Source organism: Balaenoptera borealis (genome assembly GCF_965194805.1).
Source record: "Balaenoptera borealis genome assembly, chromosome: 5".
NCBI classification, from domain to species: domain Eukaryota; kingdom Metazoa; phylum Chordata; class Mammalia; order Artiodactyla; family Balaenopteridae; genus Balaenoptera; species Balaenoptera borealis.
Genome location: NC_138862.1, coordinates 67,013,035 through 67,033,472, shown reverse-complemented (window position 1 = coordinate 67,033,472; position 20,438 = coordinate 67,013,035). Strand labels below are relative to the sequence as shown.

Below are 20,438 nucleotides of genomic sequence, written 5' to 3'. Positions count from 1 at the left end.
AAATTATTACAACTAATAAAGGAGTTCATTAAGGCTGCAGGTAACAAAATCAATGTACAAAAATCAATTATGTTTCTCTATATACTAGCAAAGCACTATCCAAAAATTAAATTAAGAAAATAATACCATTTACAGTAGCATCCAAAGTAATAAAATAGGAATAAATTGAACAAAAGAAGCATAAAACTTGTATTCTAAAAACTATAAACATTGATGAAAAAAATTAAAGACATAATAAATGGCAAGACATCTCATACCCATAGATCAAAAGACAGTATTAAGGTGGTAATACTCCCCAAATTCAGAATCAATTCAATCCCTATCAAAATCTCTATCAAAATTCCAGCTGCGTTTTTGCAGCAATAGACAAGATGATCCAAAGATTCATATGGATATTTAAGAGACACAGAATATAAAAATAATCTTAAAAAACAAGAATAAAGTTGGAAGATTCTAACTTCAAATTGTATAGAAAGGTACAGTAATCAAAACAATGAGGTACTGGAATAGGGTAGACATATAGCTAATTGGAACAGAACTGAGATTCTAGAAATAAACCCTCACATACTTAGTCAAATGATTCTCAAGAAGGATATCAAGACAATTTTATGGAGATAGATTTTTTTTTTTAGGAAATAGTGCTACAACAACTGAATATCCACATGCAAAAGGATGTAGATCCCATCCTAACACCATATACAAAAATTAACTCAAAATGAATCACAGCTTAAATTAAAAAGCTAAAACTATAAAACTAATAGAGGAAAACAGTCACAGTAAAGGGAGTCACACGAATTTTCTGATTTCCCAGTGTGTATAAATGTTGTTTACACTATACTGTAGTCTATTAAGTGTGCAATAGCATTATGTCTAAAAAAAAATGTACATACCTTAATTAAAAATACTTTATTGCTAAGAAGTGCTAACCATCATCTGAGCCTTCAGTGAGTCGCACTCTTTTTGCTGGTGGAGGACTTGAAATATTGCGAAAATTACCAAAAAGTGACACAGAGACATTAAGTGAGCAAATGCTGTTGGAAAAATGGTGCTGATAGACCTGAAGACACAGGGTTGCCACTATGTCTTCAACCTTCAATTTATAAAAAATGAATATCTGCAAAGCAAAATAAAATGAGGTATACCTGTATTTAATTCATAGAACTGTATATTATTAAAATAAAAAAGTCAAATTTACTATATGATAATATTGAAAGATGAAATTTAAATTGATTAATGTATTCTCTAACAAGAAAAGTAACATCTCTTAAAAATAACTATTATGTTAAAACATAAATCTGTCTTTAATATAAAAATGAATCAAAAAATTATAAAGGACAGAGATTGTCAAATTAGGCAAAAAAGCAATACTCAACTATATGCTGCCTACAAGAACACACTAAATATGAAGACACAAATAGGTTAAAGTAAAAGAGATGGAAAAAGATGCACCATGCTAAGAATAATCAAAAGAAAGCTTTAGTGGCTATATCCATATCAGACAAAGTAAATTTCAGATCAAAGAATATTACCAGAGACAAAGAAGGTCATTTCATAATGTTAAAAGAGTTAACTCAACAAAATAACTTAATACTTCTAACTGTTCATACAGCTAAAAACAGAGCTTCAAAATACATGAAATAAAACAAAACAAAACTGATAGAACTTCAATGATAAATAGATCATTCTAAAATGATAGTGGGAGATTTCAGTACCTCTGTCTCAGTAATAGATAGAAGTAGATTAAAAAATCAGCACAAATATAGATTTGAATAACACTATCAATTTTACCTGATTAATACTTACAGATAAATCCACCCAACAATAGCAGAATACACATTCATTTCAAATGCATATTTAACATTTATCACGATAGACCACAGACAGGGCCATAAAACAAGCTTCAATTAATTTAAAAGGATTCAGGTCATATAAAGTATATTGTCTGACCACAATTGAATTAAATTAGAAATCAATAACAGAAAGATCTCTCTCTGGAAAAATCTCTAATGTTTAGAAACTAAATAAAACACTTATAAATAACCTACACGTAAAGAAAAGAAATCAAGCAGAAATTAGAAAATATTTTAAGCTAAGTGGAAGGAAAAAACAACATGTTAAAATTTGGGGATGGAGAATTACAATTCTGCCAAGATGAAAGAGCCCTATTCCTCCCAGTTTCTGTCTTTCACAACTGAAAACAAAAACAAAAACAAAAACAAAAACCCTGTCCTGGAGATGACATTATAAACAAGCGAAAGGGAACTTTGAGGTAGAAAGGAGAAATGCCCAGGCATCTCAGGAAATGGGGAGTGACACAGCAGTGAGTTCCTTGAGTTTCCTTATTGTGTCCCATATATCCTGGACAGGACACTGCAGAAGTTTCCAACCCAGGACCACCAACTAGCACCAGCAAAAAATAAAGACAAAAACAAAAAACAATCCAAGAAAAGGCTGTTCTCCCAGTCAAAGGACAGAGAATAGGGTAGGCTAAAAGTAAATTGTGACATTACCCACAATTCTAGCCAAACAACAATGAGAAAACCATACTCTACCAAACAACAATGAGAAAACCATACTCTCCTCCTTCCCACTCCATGGGAGTTCAACAGAGCTGACTACAGAGCTGATCTTCTACCTCATCTCACTCCCACCCTGCAGAGAGCACACTTCAACTCCCCCAGCAGGTAGTATTTAAGGGCACAAGCAGGTTGCTAATCACCCATCCCCTGCCTGGAAGAAGCAGGTAGCCCTTTGTTCCACTGCCAGGTTGTATCAGTGCACTCAGCAGGATGCTGATCACCCATCTCCATACAAGCGGAGGCAGGTGGCAGCAATCCAATCCTGATGCAGTAGTATTAGTGAGTCTAAATTAGCAGTTGATCTTCCATCCCCTTACAAGCATAAGGAAGAGTTGTTCTAATTCCCCCACCAAGGTAGCATCAGTGGAGTCCAAGGGCAACAAGATTGAATGAGGTAGTATAAGGTGGGGCTAGTCATCATTAGCCTTCACTCACACCCTCCTAGCACTCCAAGTCAGCAAGGTGGTCTTTCGGAACCAGAATCCTCACTTCCACCTGACAGCAACAAGACTGAACAAGGTGGATGAAGCAGGGCTAGTCAGCAACCACACTGTATCAGAGAATCCTAGTAGGAGCTGAACCTCTATTCACATTGATGAGGCAAAACAAGGTGGTGCAGGGAGAAGTGATTGATACTATGCTTCCTATATCTCCTGATGTCACTGGAGCACAGCGGGAAGATGAACTTCCACCCCATCCATCTGAAGTGAGGCAGTGTCAGTCACTATCCTCTTTTTCTGGGGGTATGTTGACAGGGCTCACCAAGAAACTGAACATGCACACCCACCTGGCACTCAAACTGCAAATGAAGAAGTAAAACTGTCACTATTTGCAGATGACATGATACTATACATAGAAAATCCTAAAGTCTCTATCAGAAAACTACTAGAACTAATAAATAAATTCAGTAAAGTTGCAGGATACAAAATTAATATACAGAAATCTGTTACATCTCTATACACTACCAGAAAGAGAAATTAAGAAGACAATCCCATTTGCAATTGCATCAAAAAGAATAAAAGACCTAGGAATAAATTTATCCAAGGAGGTAAAACACTTATATACTGGAAACTATAAGACATTGATGGAAGAAACTGAAAACACAAATAAATGGATAGATATACTGTACTCATGGGTGGAAGAATTAATACTGCTAAAATGTCCATATTATCCAAAGCAATCTAAAGATTCAATGCAATCCCCATCAAAATACCCATGGCATTTTTCACAGAACTAGAACAAATAATCCTAAAATGTGTACGGAACCACAAAAGACCTCAAATAGTGAAAGCAATCTTGAGAAAGAAGAGCAAAGCTGGAGGTGTCATGCTCCCTGGTTTTAGACTATATTACAAAGCTATAAGTAATCAAAACAATATGATACTGGCATAAAAGCAGACACATAAACCAATGGAACAGATTCAAGATCCCAGAAATACACCCATGCATATATGGTCAACTAATATTTGACAAGGAAGCCAAGAATACTTAATGGGGAAAAGACAGTCTCTTCAATAAATGATGCTGGGAAAACTGGACAGCCATATGCAAAAGAATGAAGCTGGACCATTATCTTACACTATACACAAAAACTAACTCAAAATGGATTAAGAACTTGAACAAAAGACCTGAAACCATAAAACTCCTAGAAGAAAATATAAGCAGTAAGCTCCTGGAAATCATTCTTGGCAATGATTTTTTAGACTTGACCCCAAAAGCAAAAAAACAACAACAAAATACAAAACTAAGTGGGACTACATCAAACTAAAAAGCTCCTGTACAGCAAAGGAAACTGTCAACAAAATGAAAAAGTAACCTATCATATGGGAGAAAATATTTGCAAATCATGTCTGATAAAGGATTAATATCCAAAATATATAAAGAACTCATATGACTCAATTAAAAAAAACCCCAAACAATTCAATTAAAAAATTGGCAGAGGAGCTGAATGGACATTTTTCCAAAGAAGATATACAGATGGCCAAGAGGTACATGAAAAGGTATTCAACATCACTAATCATCAGGGAAACGCAACTTAAAACCATGATGGGAAACCAGCTCACACCTGTTAAAATGGCTATTACCAGAAAGACAAGGAATAACAAGTGTTAGCAAGGATGTAGAGAAAAGGGAACCCTTGTGCACTGTTAGTGAGACTGTAAATTGGTGCAGGCACTATGAAAAACGTATGGAAGTTTGCGATTGACATGTAAACACTACTATATTTATAATAGTTAACCAACAAGGACCTACTGTATAGCACAGCGACCTCGGCTCAGTATTCTTTAATAATCAAAATGGGAAAAGAATTTGAAAAAGAATGGATACTTGTATGTGTATAACTGAATCACTGTGCTGTACACCTGAAACTAACACATCATTGTTAATCAACTATACTCCAATATAAAATAAAATAATTTTTTAAAGAATAAAATAAAATAGAACTACCATACAATCCAGCAATTCCACTTTTGGGTAATTATCAGAAGGAAATGAAAACCTAACTTAAAAAGATATCTATACTCTCATATTCATTGCAGCATTATTTACAATAGCCAAGATACAACAGCCTAAGTGTCCAATGATGGATGAATAGACAAAGAAATGTGGTATACATAGAGAGAGAACAGAATGTTATTCAGCCATATTAAAAGAATGAAATCTAGCCATTTGTGACAACATGGATGGACACTAAAGGCATATGCTGACTGAAATAAGTCAGACAGAGAAAGACAAATACTGTACAATCTCATTTGTAGTGGAATCTAAAAAAAAAACAAACAGAAATACTGAACACGTAGACATAGAGAACAGATTGGTGGTTGCCAAAGGTGGGAGGTGTGGGGTGGGCAGAATCAATGAAGGTGCTCAAAAGGTCAAACTTCCATTATAAAACAAATAAGATCTGAGGACGTAATGCATAGCCTGGTGATTATAGTTAATAATACTCTATTGTATATTTGAAAGTTACTAAGAGAGTAGATCTTTAAAGTTCTCATCTGAAGAAAAAAATTTTTGTAACTATGTGTGGTGATGCATGTTAACTAGACTTATTGTGGTGATCATTTCACAATATATACAGATACTGAATCATTATGTTGTACACCCTTAAGATAATGTTATATGTAAATTACACCTCAATAAAAAAAGAAAAAATGATCCAACAATATGCTGTATACAATAAACTCACTTCAAATACAATGACATAAGTAAGTTTACAGTAAAAGGATGGAAACAGATATAACATGTAAACATTAATTTGTTTTAAAAAAGTAAGAGTGGTTATACTAAGATCACATAAAGTCAATTATAGAGCAAAGAAAATTACTGGAGATAAGAAAAGACATTACATAATGGTAAAGGGATCAATCCATGGAAGATATAACAATCCTAAATGTGTGCACACCAAACCACAGAGTCTCAAAATACAGAAAGCAAAAACTAATGAAGTTAGAAAGAGATAAATATATCCAAAATTAGAGTTTGGAGAACCTAATTCACTCTACTTTCAGGATTTGACAAGAATTTTCAGACAAAAAATTAGCAAGAATATGGAACTCAACAACACAATCAACCAACAATATCTAGTTGACAAATATAAAACATTCCACTCAACAAGAAAAGAATGCACATGTTTTTCCATAGTCCATAGAGTATCCACCAAGACAGATCGTATCCTAGGCCACAAAACAAATCTTAACAAATTTAAAAGAACTGAAATCATAAAGAGTGTGTTTTCTGACCATAATGGTATCAAAACTAGAAATCAATACTAAGAAAACTTCCAAACATTTGCCAATTAATTAAAATACTTCTAAGTAACTGATGGTTCAAAGAAGTCTCAAAGGCAATTTTTAAAACTACATATGATTGAATGAAAATTCAAATGCACATATCAAAATCTGTGGAATCCAGTTAAAGCCATGCTGAGAGGAGAATTAATAACACTAAATGTATACCTTAGAAAGGAGAAAGGGAATCAAATCAATAACGTAGGTTCCTACTTCAAAAAACTAGGAAAAAAAGAGCAAAATAAGCTAAAGAAAAGTAAAGAAAGGAAATAATAAAGATAATTCAGAAAAAAATTGAAAAGAATAAAACAGAGAAAATCAATTAAACAAAAAGCTAGCTCCTCAAAAACAAAAAATCAGTAAAATTTATAAACCACTAGTAAAACTACAAACTATGCAAATTTAACAAGATAAAATAGAAAGCTAAAATAGTCCTAAAACTAATTTTTAAAAGTGAATCTGTATTAAAAATATATCATAATCTCTAGGCCCAGGTACTCTCATTAGAAAATTCTTCCAAACATTTAAAGAATTAACACCAATTTTATACAAACTATTACAGAAAACAGAAGCAGAGGGAACACTTCTCAATTCATTTTATGAACCCAGTATTACCCTAATACCGAAAGCAGATAAAGACAATACAAATAAAAAGTTAACTCAAAATGGAACCTGTATTTAAATATAAAATGTATAACTATAAAATTTTTAGAAAAAAATGAAAGAAAATAATTAAGATCCAAGGTTAGACAAAGAGTTTTAAAAGGTGATACCAAAAGAGCACATGCCAGTCTCTGGTGTCCGAGCTGATAGCCGTGGCTCACGCCCATCTCTGGAGCTCATTTAGGCGGTGCTCTGCCTTCTGTGGGCAGACAGGGAAGGAATCCCCTCTCCTCGCACACCCCAAAACAATGGTCTCTTGCCTCTTAGGCAGGTCCAGAGTTTTTCCTGGACTCCCTCCCAGCTAGCTGTAGTGCACTAGCCCCCTTCAGGCTGTGTTCACGCAGCCAACCCCAGTCTTCTCCCTGGGGTCTGACCTCCGAAGCCCGAGCCTCAGCTCCCAGCACCTATAAAGGAAAAACTGATAAACTGGACTCTGAAAGGCCCTGTTAAGAGGTGAAGAGACAAGTTAAAGACTGGAAGAAGACAAATATCATATTATACCACTTATATGTGGAATCTAAAATATGATACAAATGAATTTATCTACAAAACAGAAACAGACTCACAGACATAGAAAACAAACATGGTTACCAAAGGGGAAAAGAGGGGGAGGGATAAATTAGGAGTTTGGTATTAGCAGATACAAACTACTATATATAAAATAGATAAACAGGGGACCTTCAAGATGGCGGAGGAGTAAGATGCAAAGATCACCTTCCTACCCATAAATATATTGGAAATACATCTACATGTGGAACAACTCCTGTAGAACACCTACTGAACGCTGGCAGAAGACCTCAGACTTCCCAAAAGGCAAGAAAATCCCCACGTACCTGGGTAGGGCAAAAGAAAAAAAGAAGCAACAGAGACAAAAGAATAGGGATGGGACCTGCACCTCTGGGAGGGAGCTGTGAAGGAGGAAAAGTTTCCACTCAATAGGAAACCCCTTCACTGGCGGAGACAGGGGGTGGGCGGGGGAAGCTTCGGAGCCACGGAGGAGTGCACAGCAACAGGGGTGCAGAGGGCGAAGTGGAGAGATTCCAACACAGAGGATCAGTGCCGGCCAGCACTCACCACCCTGAGAGGATTTGCTCACCCGCCGGGGCGGGTGGGGGCTGTGAGCTGAGGCTCAGGCTTTGGAAGTCAGACCCCAGGAAGAGGACTGGGGTTGGCTGCATTAACACAGCCTGAAGGGGGCTAGTGCACCACAGCTAGCCGGGAGGGAGTCCAGGAAAAACTCTGGACTGGCCTAAGAGGCAAGAGACCATTGTTTCGGGGTGTGCGAGGAGAGGGGATTCCTTCCCTGTCTGCCCACAGAAGGCAGAGCACCACCTAAACAAACTCCAGAGATCGGCACGAGCTGTGGCTATCAGCTCAGACACCAGAGACTGGCATGAAACGCTAACACTGCTGCTGCAGTCACCATGAATCCTGTGTGCAAGCACAGATCACTATCCACACGCCCTCCCCCGAATCCACTCCTTGGGAGCCTGTGCAGCCTGCCACTGCCAGGGTCCCATGATCTAGGGACAACTTTCCCAGGAGAACACACGGCATGCCTCAGGCTGTTGAAGTGTCACAGTGGCCTCTACTGCCGCAGGCTCACCCCGCATTCCAATTATAATGACCATACCCCTCCCTCCACACTGCATGAGTGAGTCAGAGCCCCCTAATCAGCTGGTGCCTTAACCCCATCCTGTCTGGGTGGGAACAGAAACCTGAGGGCAACCTATACGCAGAGGTGGGGCCAAAACCAAAGCTGAACCCCAGGAGCTGTGGGAACAAAGAAGAGAAAGGGAAATTTCTCCATGCAGCCTCAGAAGCAGCAGATTAAATCTCCACAGTCAACTTGAGGTACCCTGCATCTGTGGAATACCTGAATAGACAACAAAGCAACCCAAAATTGAGGCGGTGGACTTTGGGAGCAACTGTAGACTTGGGGTTTGCTGTCTGCGACTGACTTGTTTCTGATTTTTATGTTTATCTTAGTATAGTTTTAAGTGCTTGTTACCATTGGTGGATTTTTTTTATTGGTTTGGTTGCTCTCTTCTTTTTTTTTATTACTTTTTTACTTTTTTATTTCTTTATTTCTTTTTAATTATTATTTTTTTCTTTTTTTCTTCTGAGCCGTGTGGCTGACAGGATCTTGGTACTCCAGCCTGGTGTCAGGCCTGAGCCTCTGAGGTGGGAGAGCCGTGTTCAGGACATTAGACCACCAAAGACCTCGAGCCCCACATAACATCAATTGGCGAGAGCTCTCCCAGAGATCTCCATCTCAGCACTAAGACGCAGCTCCACCCAATGGCGAGCAAGCTCCAGTGCTGGACGCCCCATGGCAAACAACTAGCAAGACAGGAACACAACCCCACCCATTAGCAGAGAGGATGCTTAAAATAATACTAAGTTCACAGACACCCCAAAACACACCACTGGATGCAGCCCTGCCCACCAGAAAGACAATATCCAGCCCCAGCCACCAGGACACGGTCACCAGTCTCCTCCACGAGGAAGCCTACACAAGCCACTGAGCCAACCTTAGCCACTGGGGGCAGACACCAAAAACAACGGGAACTACAAATCTGCAGTCTGTGAAAAGGAGATCCCAAACACAGTAAGTTAAGCAAAATGAGAAGACAGACAAATATGCAGCAGATGAAGGAGCAAGGTTAAAACCAACCAGACCAAACAAATGAAGAGGAAATAGGCAGTCTACCTGAAAAAGAATTCAGAGTAATGAGAGTAAAGGTAATCCAAAATCTTGGAAACAGAATGGAGAAAATACAAGAAATGTTTAACAAGGACCTAGAAGAAATAAAGAGCAAACAAACAATGATGAACAACAGAATAAATGAAATTTAAAATTCTCTAGAAGGAATCAATAGCAGAATAACTGAGGCAGAAGAACGGATAAGTAACCTGGAAGATAAAATAGTGGAAATAACTACCGCAGAGCAGAATAAAGAAAAAAGAATGAAAAGAATTGAGGACAGTCTCAGAGACCTCTGGGACAACATTAAAGGCACCAACATTTGAATTATAGGGGTCCCAGAAGAAGAAGAGAAAAAGGGACTGAGAAAATATTTGAAGAGATTATAGTTGAAAATTTCCTTAACATGGGAAAGGAAATAGTCAATAAAGTCCAGAAAGCACAGAGAGTCTCATACAGGATAAATCCAAGGAGAAACACACCAGGACATATATTAATCAAACTATCAAAATAAAATACAAAGAAAGAATATTAAAAGCAGCAAGGGAAAAACAACAAATAACATACAAGGGAATCCCCATAAGGTTAACAGCTGATCTTTCAGCAGAAACTCTGCAAGCCAGAGGAAGTGGCAGGAGATATTTAAAGTGATGAAAGGGAAAAACCTACAACAAAGATTACTCTACCCAGCAAGGATGTCATTCAGATTCGATGGAGAAATTAAAACCTTTACAAATAAGCAAAAGTTAAGAGAATTCAGCACCACCAAACCAGCTTTACAACAAATGCTAAAGGAATTTCTCTAGGCAGGAAACACAAGAGAAGGAAAAGACCTACAAAAACAAAGCCAAAACAATTAAGAAACTGGTAATAGGAACATACATATTGATAATTACCTAATGTAAATGGATTAAATGCTCCAACCAAAAGACATAGACAGGCTGAATGGATACAAAAACAAGACCCATATATATGTTGTCTACAAGGTACCCACTTCAGACCTAGGGACACATACAGACTGAAAGTGAGGGGATGGAAAAAGATATTCCATGCAAATGGAAATCAAAAGAAAGCTGGAGTAGCAATTCTCATATCAGACAAAATAGACTTTAAAATAAAGACTATTACAAGAGACAAAGAAGGACACTATATAATGATCAAGGGATCAATCAAAGAAGAAAATATAACAATTGCAAATATTTATACACCCAACACAGGAGCACCTCAGTACATAAGGCAAATGCTAACTGCCAGAAAAGGGGAAATCGACAGTAACACAATAATAGTAGGGGATTTTAACACCCCACTTTCACCAATGGACAGATCATCCAAAATAAAAATAAATAAGGACACACAAGCTTTAAATGACACATTAAAGAAGATGGACTTAATTGATATTTATAGGACATTCCATCCAAAAACAACAGAACACACTTTCTTCTCAAGTGTGCATGGAACATTCTCCAGGATAGACCATATCTTGGGTCACAAATTAAGCTTTTGTAAATTTAAGAAAATTGGTATCATATCAAGTATCTTTCCTGACCACAATGCTATGAGACTAGATATCAATTACAGGAAAAAAACTGTAAAAAATACAAATACATGGAGGCTAAACAATACGCTACTAAATAACCAAGAGATCACTGAAGAAATCAAAGAGGAAATCAAAAAATACCTAGAAATAAATGACAATGAAAACAAGATGACCCAAAACCTATGGGATGCAGCAAAAGCAGTTCTAAGAGGGAAGTTTATAGCAATACAATCCTACCTCAAGAAACAAGAGGAATCTCAAATAAACAACCTAACCTTATTCCTAAAGCAAGTAGAGAAGAATGAAAAAAAAACCCAAAGTTGGCAGAAGGAAAGAAATCATAAAGATGAGAGCAGAAAAAAATAAAAAATAAATGAAGGAAACAATAGCAAAGATCAAGAAGACAAAAGCTGGTTCTTTGAGAAGATAAATAAAATTGATAAACCATTAGCCAGACTCATCAAGAAAAAAGGGAGAAGACTCAAATCAACAGAATTAGAAATGAAAAAGAAGTAAAAACTGACACTGCAGAAATACATAAAGGTTTGTGACCACCTAGAAGGGTGGGATAGGGAGGGTGGGAGGGAGATGCAAGAGGGAGGCGATATGGGGATACATGTATATGTATGGCCGATTCACTTTGTTATAAAGCAGAAACTAACACACCATTGTAGAGCAATTATACTCCAATAATGATGTTAAAAGAAAAAAAGAAATACATAGAATCATGAGAGATTACTACAAGCAACTATATGCAAATAAAATGGACAACCTGGAAGAAATGGACAAATTCGTAGAAAAGCACACCCTTCCGAAACGGAACCAGGAAGAAATAGAAAATATAAACAGACCAATCACAAGCACTGCAACTGAAACTGTGATTAAAAATCTTCAAACAAAAGCCCAGGACCAGATGGCTTCACAGGCAAATTCTATCAAACATGTAGAGAAGAGCTAACACCTATCCTCTCAAACTCTTCCAAAAAATAGTAGAGGGAGGAACACTCCCAAACTCATTCCACGAGGCCACCACCCTGATACCAAAACCAGACAAAGATGTCACAAAAAAAGAAAACTATAGACCAATATCACTAATGAACATAGATGCAAAAATCCTCAACATAATACTAGCAAACAGAATCCAACAGCACATTAAAAGGATCATACACCATGATCAAGTGGGGTTTATCCCAGGAATGCAAGCATTCTTCAATATATGCAATTCAATCAATGTGATACACCATAATAACAAACTGAAGGATAAAAGCCATATGATTATCTCAATAGGTGCAGAAAAAGCTTTCGACAAAATTCAACACCCATTTATGATAAAAACTCCCCAGAAAGTAGGCATAGAGGGAACTTACCTCAACATAATAAAGGCCATATATGACAAACCCACAGCCAACATCATTCTCAATGGTGAAAAACAGAAACCATTTCCTCTAAAATCAGGAACAAGACAAGGATGTCCACTGTCACCACTATTATTCAACATAGTTCTGGAAGTTTTAGCCACAGTAATCAGAGAAGAAAAAGAAATAAAAGGAATACAAATTGGAAAAGAAGAAGTAAAACTGTCACTGTTTGCAGATGATATGATACTATACATAGAGAACTAATCAATGAATTTAGTAAAGTAGCAGGATACAGAATTAATGCACAGAAATCTCTTGCATTCCTATACACTAATGATGAAAAATCTGAAAGAGAAATTAAGGAAACACTCCCACTTACCACTGCAACAAAAAGAATAAAATACCTAGGAATTAACCTACCTAAGGAGACAAAAGACCTGTATGCAGAAAACTATAAGACACTGATGAAAGAAATTAAAGATGATACCAATAGATGGAGAGATATACCATGTTCTTGGATTGGAAGAATCAACATTGTGAAAATGACTCTACTACCCAAAGCAATCTACAGATTCAATGCAATCCCTATCAAACTACCAATGGCATTTTTCACAGAACTAGAACAAAAAATTTCACAATTTGTATAGAAACACAAAAGACTCCGAAGAGCCAAAGCTATCTTGAGAAAGAAAAATGGAGCTGGAGGAATCAGGCTCCCGGACTTCAGACTATACTACAAAGCTACAGTAATCAAGACAGTATGGGACTGGCACAAAAACAGAAATATTGATCAATGGAACAGGATAGAAAGTCCAGAGATAAACCCATGCACATAGGGTCACCTTATCTTTGATAAAGGAGGCAAGAATATACAATGCAGAAAAGATAGCCTCTTCAATAAGTGGTGCTGGGAAAACTGGACAGCTACATGTAATAGAATGAAATTAGAACACTCCCTAACACCATACACCAAAATAAGCTCAAAATGTATTAAAGACCTAAATGTAAGGCCAGACACTATAGAACTCTTAGAGGAAAACATTTACAGAAACGGGATGACACTAAAACAAAATTTGGGAGGAAATTCACAGCCCTACAGGCATATATTAGAAAAGAAGAAAGTTCTCAAATCTGTGTCCTCAGTTTCCACCTTAAAACACTAGAAAAAGATAAAATGAAACCCAAGATTAATCAAAAGAAGGGAAATTTTAAAAATCAAACCAGGAATCAATGAAATAAAATATAGGAAAACAATACAGAAAAGCAATGAAACCAAAAGTTGGTTCTTATGAAAATCAGTGCAGCTGATAAGCTTCTAGTCAGACTAATCAGGAAAAAGTAGAAGACACAAATCACCAATATCAGGGATTTTAAAAGGAGCATCAATACTTATCTCACAGACAGTAAATATATGCCAATAAATTTGATGATGTGGGTTACTCATTTCTAAAGAAACAATAAACTTTATTTGGTCATAAATATTTCACTTACCTAAATATTTAAGGAAATGTAACTGGTATTAGTATAGCAAATAACGAACCAAAAATTAAGGATACATTCGTATAGCACCAGTTCTCGTCCCAATAGCCAAGATTTTCTGAACTGGATCAAAGGCTAATGCTGTGGGCTGATAAGGAAAACCATGCCGAACTGTCTGAAAGAGAGAAAACAGTGAAAATAGTCATCAGGGAAATAAAAATTAAAATCACAACAAGATACCACTACCCAACCACCAGAATGGCTAAAATAATTATTTATTTAATTTTTAAAAAATTACTACCAAGTATTGTTGGTAGGAGTGTAAAATGACACAACCACTTTAGAAAAATGTGCTGTAGTTCTTTAAAAACTAAACATATACCTGTCCTATGACCTAGAAATTCCACTCCTATGTATGTACCCAAGGAAATGAAGAGCATATGCCCACATAATAATTTGTATAAGTATGCCCCTAACAGCTTTATACGTAACAACCTACAAACAGCCCAGGTGACAATCAACAAGAGAATTCAAAAACAAAACTGTGGTATACGCATACAGTAGAATACTACTCAACAATTAAAAGATAAAAACTAATGACAGAAGCCAAAACATGGATGATTCTCAAATATATTATGCTAAGTAAAAGAAGCAATACACAAAGAGTACATATAGTATGATTACATTTATATTAAATTCTAAACAAGTAAAACTAACCTATGGTGAAAAAAATCAGAACAGTGGTTGACTTGAGGAGAACTGACTGGAAGGGGTATGAAGGAACTTTATTGAGTGAAGGTAATATTCTATATTTTGACAAGGTTTGAATTACACATGTGTATACTTTAGTCAAAACTCATCAAACATTACAATAAAATTTGTGACTTAACATATAAATACATATATGAGTGTTCCAGTATAATTCTTTCAACTCCTCTGTATGTTTGAAAGCTTTCATAATAACACAGCGGGAAAGAAAGGAAAAGAAAAATATAAAGAGTTCATAATATCACAAAAGAGATAAGACTAACATGTAAAAAAGGAATATGCAGTATTAGACAGGAATTAATTTCAATATGAAATGTGCTATAACTTTTCAAAAAAAATAGAGGACTCACATAGGTCAGGATAAAAGGGATTCTATATCTTGTTCAGACACATATTTAGTGCTCTAAAAACTATTTTTAATGGAAATATCTTTATAATAAAATATGGCTTTTGTAAATATTTGAAGATGAAAATATTAACTATAGCATGTAGTTTATCTAAAACTCATTCCCCAGAGAAAACACAGTAAGGAGTTCATTGCATAAACTCATTTTCTTTTAAAGCATATATAAACATATATGCATATGCATATTAACTAATATATAACCAGATCTGTAATCTGGTTTTCTCACTTAGCAGTATATCATAGAAATATTTCCACAAAAAAATATGTTTAGGTGTATAATGCTTCAACCTATTTAAAGGGTGCAGAATTTATTATAGTATGAATATACCACAATGTCTTTAACCAACCAACTACTGTTCTATAACCTCCAAAGAATTCTCAACTAAGTTGGTTAAAAAATTATTACTAAGAAAACCCATTTTCTATTCATGATCCTTAACTGAGGTGTTTCCCTTTTGATTCTGAACTGTCCTTCTTATTTTGACTTATAAACAGAATTGTCAACAGGAAGATATTCATAATCTTCATGCAGATCAATGTGGATAATAATCAGAATATAGTTTCTCTCAAAAAAAATTAGAACAGGTGGGAACACTTCCCAACTCATTCTATGGCCAGTATTACCCTGATCCCAGAAACAAAGTCATCACAAGAAAAGAAAACTAAATATCACTAATTCTTAATTAATATAGGTATAAAAATCCCCAATAAAATATTAGCAAACCAATTCCAGCAACATATAAAAAGGAAATACAATATGACTTGGTAGAATTTATCCCAGGAATGCAAGGTTGGTTTAACATCAAAAAATTAATGTAGAGAATCTAGGGGGCAAGATGGCGGAAGAGTAAGACGCGGAGATCACCTTCCTTCCCACAGATACAGCAGAAATACATCTACACGTGGAACTGCTCCTACAGAACACCCACTGAACGCTGGCAGAAGACGTCAGACCTCCCAAAAGGCAAGAAAATCCCCACGTACTTGGGTAGGGTAAAAGAAAAAAGAAATAACAGAGACAAAAGAATAGGGACGGGACCTGCGCCAGTGGGAGGGAGCCGTGAAGGAGGAAAGGTTTCCAGGCACTAGGAAGCCCCTTTGCGGGCAGAGACTGCAGGTGGCAGAGGGGGGAAGCTTCGGAGCCGCGGAGGAGAGCGCAGCCACAGGGGTGCGGAGGGCAAAGCGGAGAGACTCTCGCACAGAGGCTCGGCGCCAACCAGCACTCACCAGCCCGAGAGGCTTGTCTGCTCACTTGCCGGGGCGGGCGGGGGCTGGGAGCTGAGGCTCGGGCTTTGGTGCTAGCCGGGAGGGAGTCCGGGAAAAAGTCTGCAGCTGCCGAAGAGGCAAGAGACTTTTTCTTGCCTCTTTGTTTCACGGCGCGCAAGGAGAGGGGATTCAGAGCGCTGCCTAAACGAAATCCAGAGACGGGTGTGAGCCGCGTGGCTATCAGCGCGGATCCCACAGCAACAGGGGCGCAGAGGGAAAAACGGAGAGATTCCCGCACAGAGGCTCAGCGCCGAGCAGCGCTCACCAGCCTGAGAGGCTTGTCTGCTCACCCGCTGGGGCAGGCGGGGCTGGGAGCTGAGGTGCGGGCTTCGGTCGGATCGCAGGGAGAGGACTGGGGTTGGCGGCGTGAACACAGCCTGAAGGGGTTGGCGTGCCGCGGCGAGCCGGGAGGGAGGCGGAGAGGAGGTCTGCAGCCGCCGAAGAGGCAAGAGACTTTTTCTTGCCTCTTTGTTTCGCGGCGCGCAAGGAGAGGGGATTCAGACCGCTGCCTAGACGAACTCCAGAGGCGGGCGCGAGCCCCGGCTAACAGCGCGGACCCCAGAGACTGGTAGGAAACGCTAAGGCTGCTGCTGCCGCCACCAAGAAGCCTGTGTGCGAGCCCAGGTCACTCTCCACACCGCCCCTCCCGGGAGCCGGTGCAGCTCGCCACTGCCAGGCTCCCGTGATCCAGGGACAACTTCCCCGGGAGAACACACAGCGCGCCTCAGGCTGCTGCAACGTCACGACGCCTCTGACGCCGCAGGCTCGCCCCGCCTCCTCCGTACCGCTCCCTCCCCCGGCCTGAGTGAGCCAGAGCCCCCGAAGCAGCTGCTCCTTTAACTCCGTTCTGTCTGGGCGGGGAACGGACGCTCTCAGGCAACGTACATGCAGAGGCGGGTCCAAATCCAAAGCTGAACGCTGGGAGCTGTAGGAACAAAGAAGACAAAGGGAAATCTCCCCCAGCAGCCTCAGAAGCAGCGGATTAAAGCTCCACAAACAACTTGATGTGCCTGCATCTGTTGAATACCTGAATAGACAACGAATCATCCCAAATTCAAAAGGTGGACTTTAGGAGCAGGATATATTAATTTCCCCTTTTCCTTTTTTTGTGAGTGTATATGTGTATGCTTCTGGGTGAGATTTTGTCTGTATAGCTTTGCTTTCACCATCAGTCCTAGGGTTAGGTCTGTCCAATTTTTTTTTTTTTTTTTTTTTTTTACTTAAAAAAATTTTTTTTTCCTAATATATGCTTTCTTAATAATTTTTTCCGTATTTTCTATTTTTAGAAATTAAAAAATTTTTTAATAAGTTTTTTCATATTTTTTATTTTAAAAAATTAAAATTTTTTTCTTAATAAATTTTTTTCTTAAAAATCTTTTTCTTATTTTTTACTATAAAAAATTAATAAATCTATTTCTAAAAATTAAAAAAAAATTTTTTTCTGAATACATTTACTCTTAATAATTTTTTTTCTTATTTTTTATTATAATAGCTTTATTTTATTTTATTTTATCCTCTTTTTATCTTTCTATTTTTTTCTCCCTTATATTTTGAGCTGTGTGGATGAAAGGCTCTTGGTGCTCCAGCCAGGCATCAGGGCTGTGCCTCTGAGGTGGGAGAGCCAACTTCAGGACACTGGTCCACAAGAGACCTCCCAGCTCCACGTAATACCAAACGGCAAAAATCTCTCAGAGATCTCCATCTCAACATCAAGACCCAGCTTCACTCAACGACCAGCAAGCTACAGGGCTGGACACCCTATGCCAAACAACTAGCAAGACAGGAACACAGCCCCATCCATTAGCAGGGAGGCTGCCTAAAATCATAAGGCAACAGACACCCCAAAACACACCACCAGACATGGACGTGCCCACCAGAAAGACAAGATTCAACCTCATCCACCAGAACACAGGCAATAGTCCCCTCCACCAGGAAGCCTACACAACCCACTGAATCAACCTTACCCACTGGGGACAGATACCAAAAACAACGGGAACTACGAAACTGCAGCCTGTGAAAAGGAGACCCCAAACACAGTAAGATAAGCAAAATGAGACGACAGAAAAACACACAGCAGATGAAGGAGCAGGGTCAAAACATACCAGACCTAACAAATGAAGAGGAAATAGGCAGTCTACCTGAAAAAGAATTCAGAATAATGATAGTAAGGATGATCCAAAATCTTGGAAATAGAATAGACAAAATGCAAGAAACATTTAACAAGGACGTAGAAGAACTAAAGAGGAACCAAGCAACGATGAAAAACACAATAAATGAAATTAAAAATACTCTAGATGGGATCAATAGCAGAATAACTGAGGCAGAAGGAAGGATAAGTGACCTGGAAGATAAAATGGTGGAAATAACTACTGCAGAGCAGGATAAAGAAAAAAGAATGAAAAGAACTGAGGACAGTCTCAGAGACCTCTGGGACAACATTAAACGCACCACCATTCGAATTATAGGGGTCCCAGAAGAAGAAGAGAAAAAGAAAGGGACTGAGAAAATATTTGAAGAGATTATAGTTGAAAACTTCCCTAATATGGGAAAGGAAATAGTTAATCAAGTCCAGGAAGCAGAGAGAGTCCCATACAGGATAAACCCAAGGAGAAACACGCCAAGACACATATTAATCAAACTGTCAAAAATTAAATATAAAGAAAACATATTAAAAGCAGCAAGGGAAAAACAACAAATAACACACAAGGGAATCCCCATAAGGTTAACATCTGATCTTTCAGCAGAAACTCTGCAAGCCAGAAGGGAGTGGCAGGATATACTTAAAGTGATGAAGGAGAAAAACCTACAACCAAGGTTACTCTACCCAGCAAGGATCTCATTCAGATTTGATGGAGAAATTAAAACCTTTACAGACAAGCAAAAGCTGACAGAGTTCAGCACCACCAAACCAGCTTTACAACAAATGCTACAGGAACTTCTCTAGGCAAGAAACACAAGAGAAGGAAAACACCTACAATAACAAACCCAAAACATTTAAGAAAATGGGAATGGGAACATACATATCGATAATTACCTTGAATGTAAATGGATTAAATGCTCCCACCAAAAGACACAGACTGGCTGAATGGATACAAAAACAAGACCCATATATATGCTGTCTACAAGAGACCCACTTCAGACCTAGAGACACATACAGACTGAAAGTGAGGGGATGGAAAAAGATATTCCATGCAAATGGAAATCAAAAGAAAGCTGGAGTAGCAATTCTCATATCAGACAAAATAGACTTTAAAATAAAGACTATTATAAGAGACAAAGAAGGACACTATATAATGATCAAGGGATCGATCCAAGAGGAAGGTATAACAATTGTAAATATTTATGCACCCAACATAGGAGCACCTCAATACATAAGGCAAATACTAACAGCCATAAAAGGGGAAATTGACAGCAACACAATCATAGTAGGGGACTTTTAACACCCCACTTTCATCAATGGACAGATCATCCAAAATGAAAATAAATAAGGAAACACAAGCTTTAAATGATACATTAAACAAGATGGACTTAATTGATATTTATAGGACATTCCACCCAAAAACAACAGAATACACATTTTTCTCAAGTGCGCATGGAACATTCTCCAGGATAGATCATATCTTGGGTCACAAATCAAGCCTTGGTAAATTTAAGAAAATTGAAATCGTATCAAGTATCTTTTCCGACCACAACGCTATGAGACTAGATATCAATTACAGGAAAAGATCTGTAAAAAATACAAACACATGGAGGCTACACAATACACTACTTAATAATGAAGTGATCACTGAAGAAATCAAAGGGGAAATCAAAAAATACCTAGAAACAAATGACAATGGAGATACGACGACCCAAAACCTATGGGACGCAGCAAAAGCAGTGCT

General features: G+C 37.8%; 1 protein-coding gene across 13 annotated transcripts in view; it reads right to left on the bottom strand.

Moving 5' to 3' along the window:
* The window catches only part of STXBP5L (syntaxin binding protein 5L), a 382,290-nt gene that overhangs the window by 312,201 nt on the left and 49,651 nt on the right, over positions 1-20,438 (bottom strand). For all 13 annotated transcript variants that reach the window (XM_082394859.1, XM_082394855.1, XM_082394860.1 and 10 more), the window contains one exon: positions 14,192-14,289. In XM_082394859.1, the coding sequence (XP_082250985.1) occupies positions 14,192-14,289 (98 nt within the window). The remainder of the gene's footprint in view (positions 1-14,191; positions 14,290-20,438) is intronic.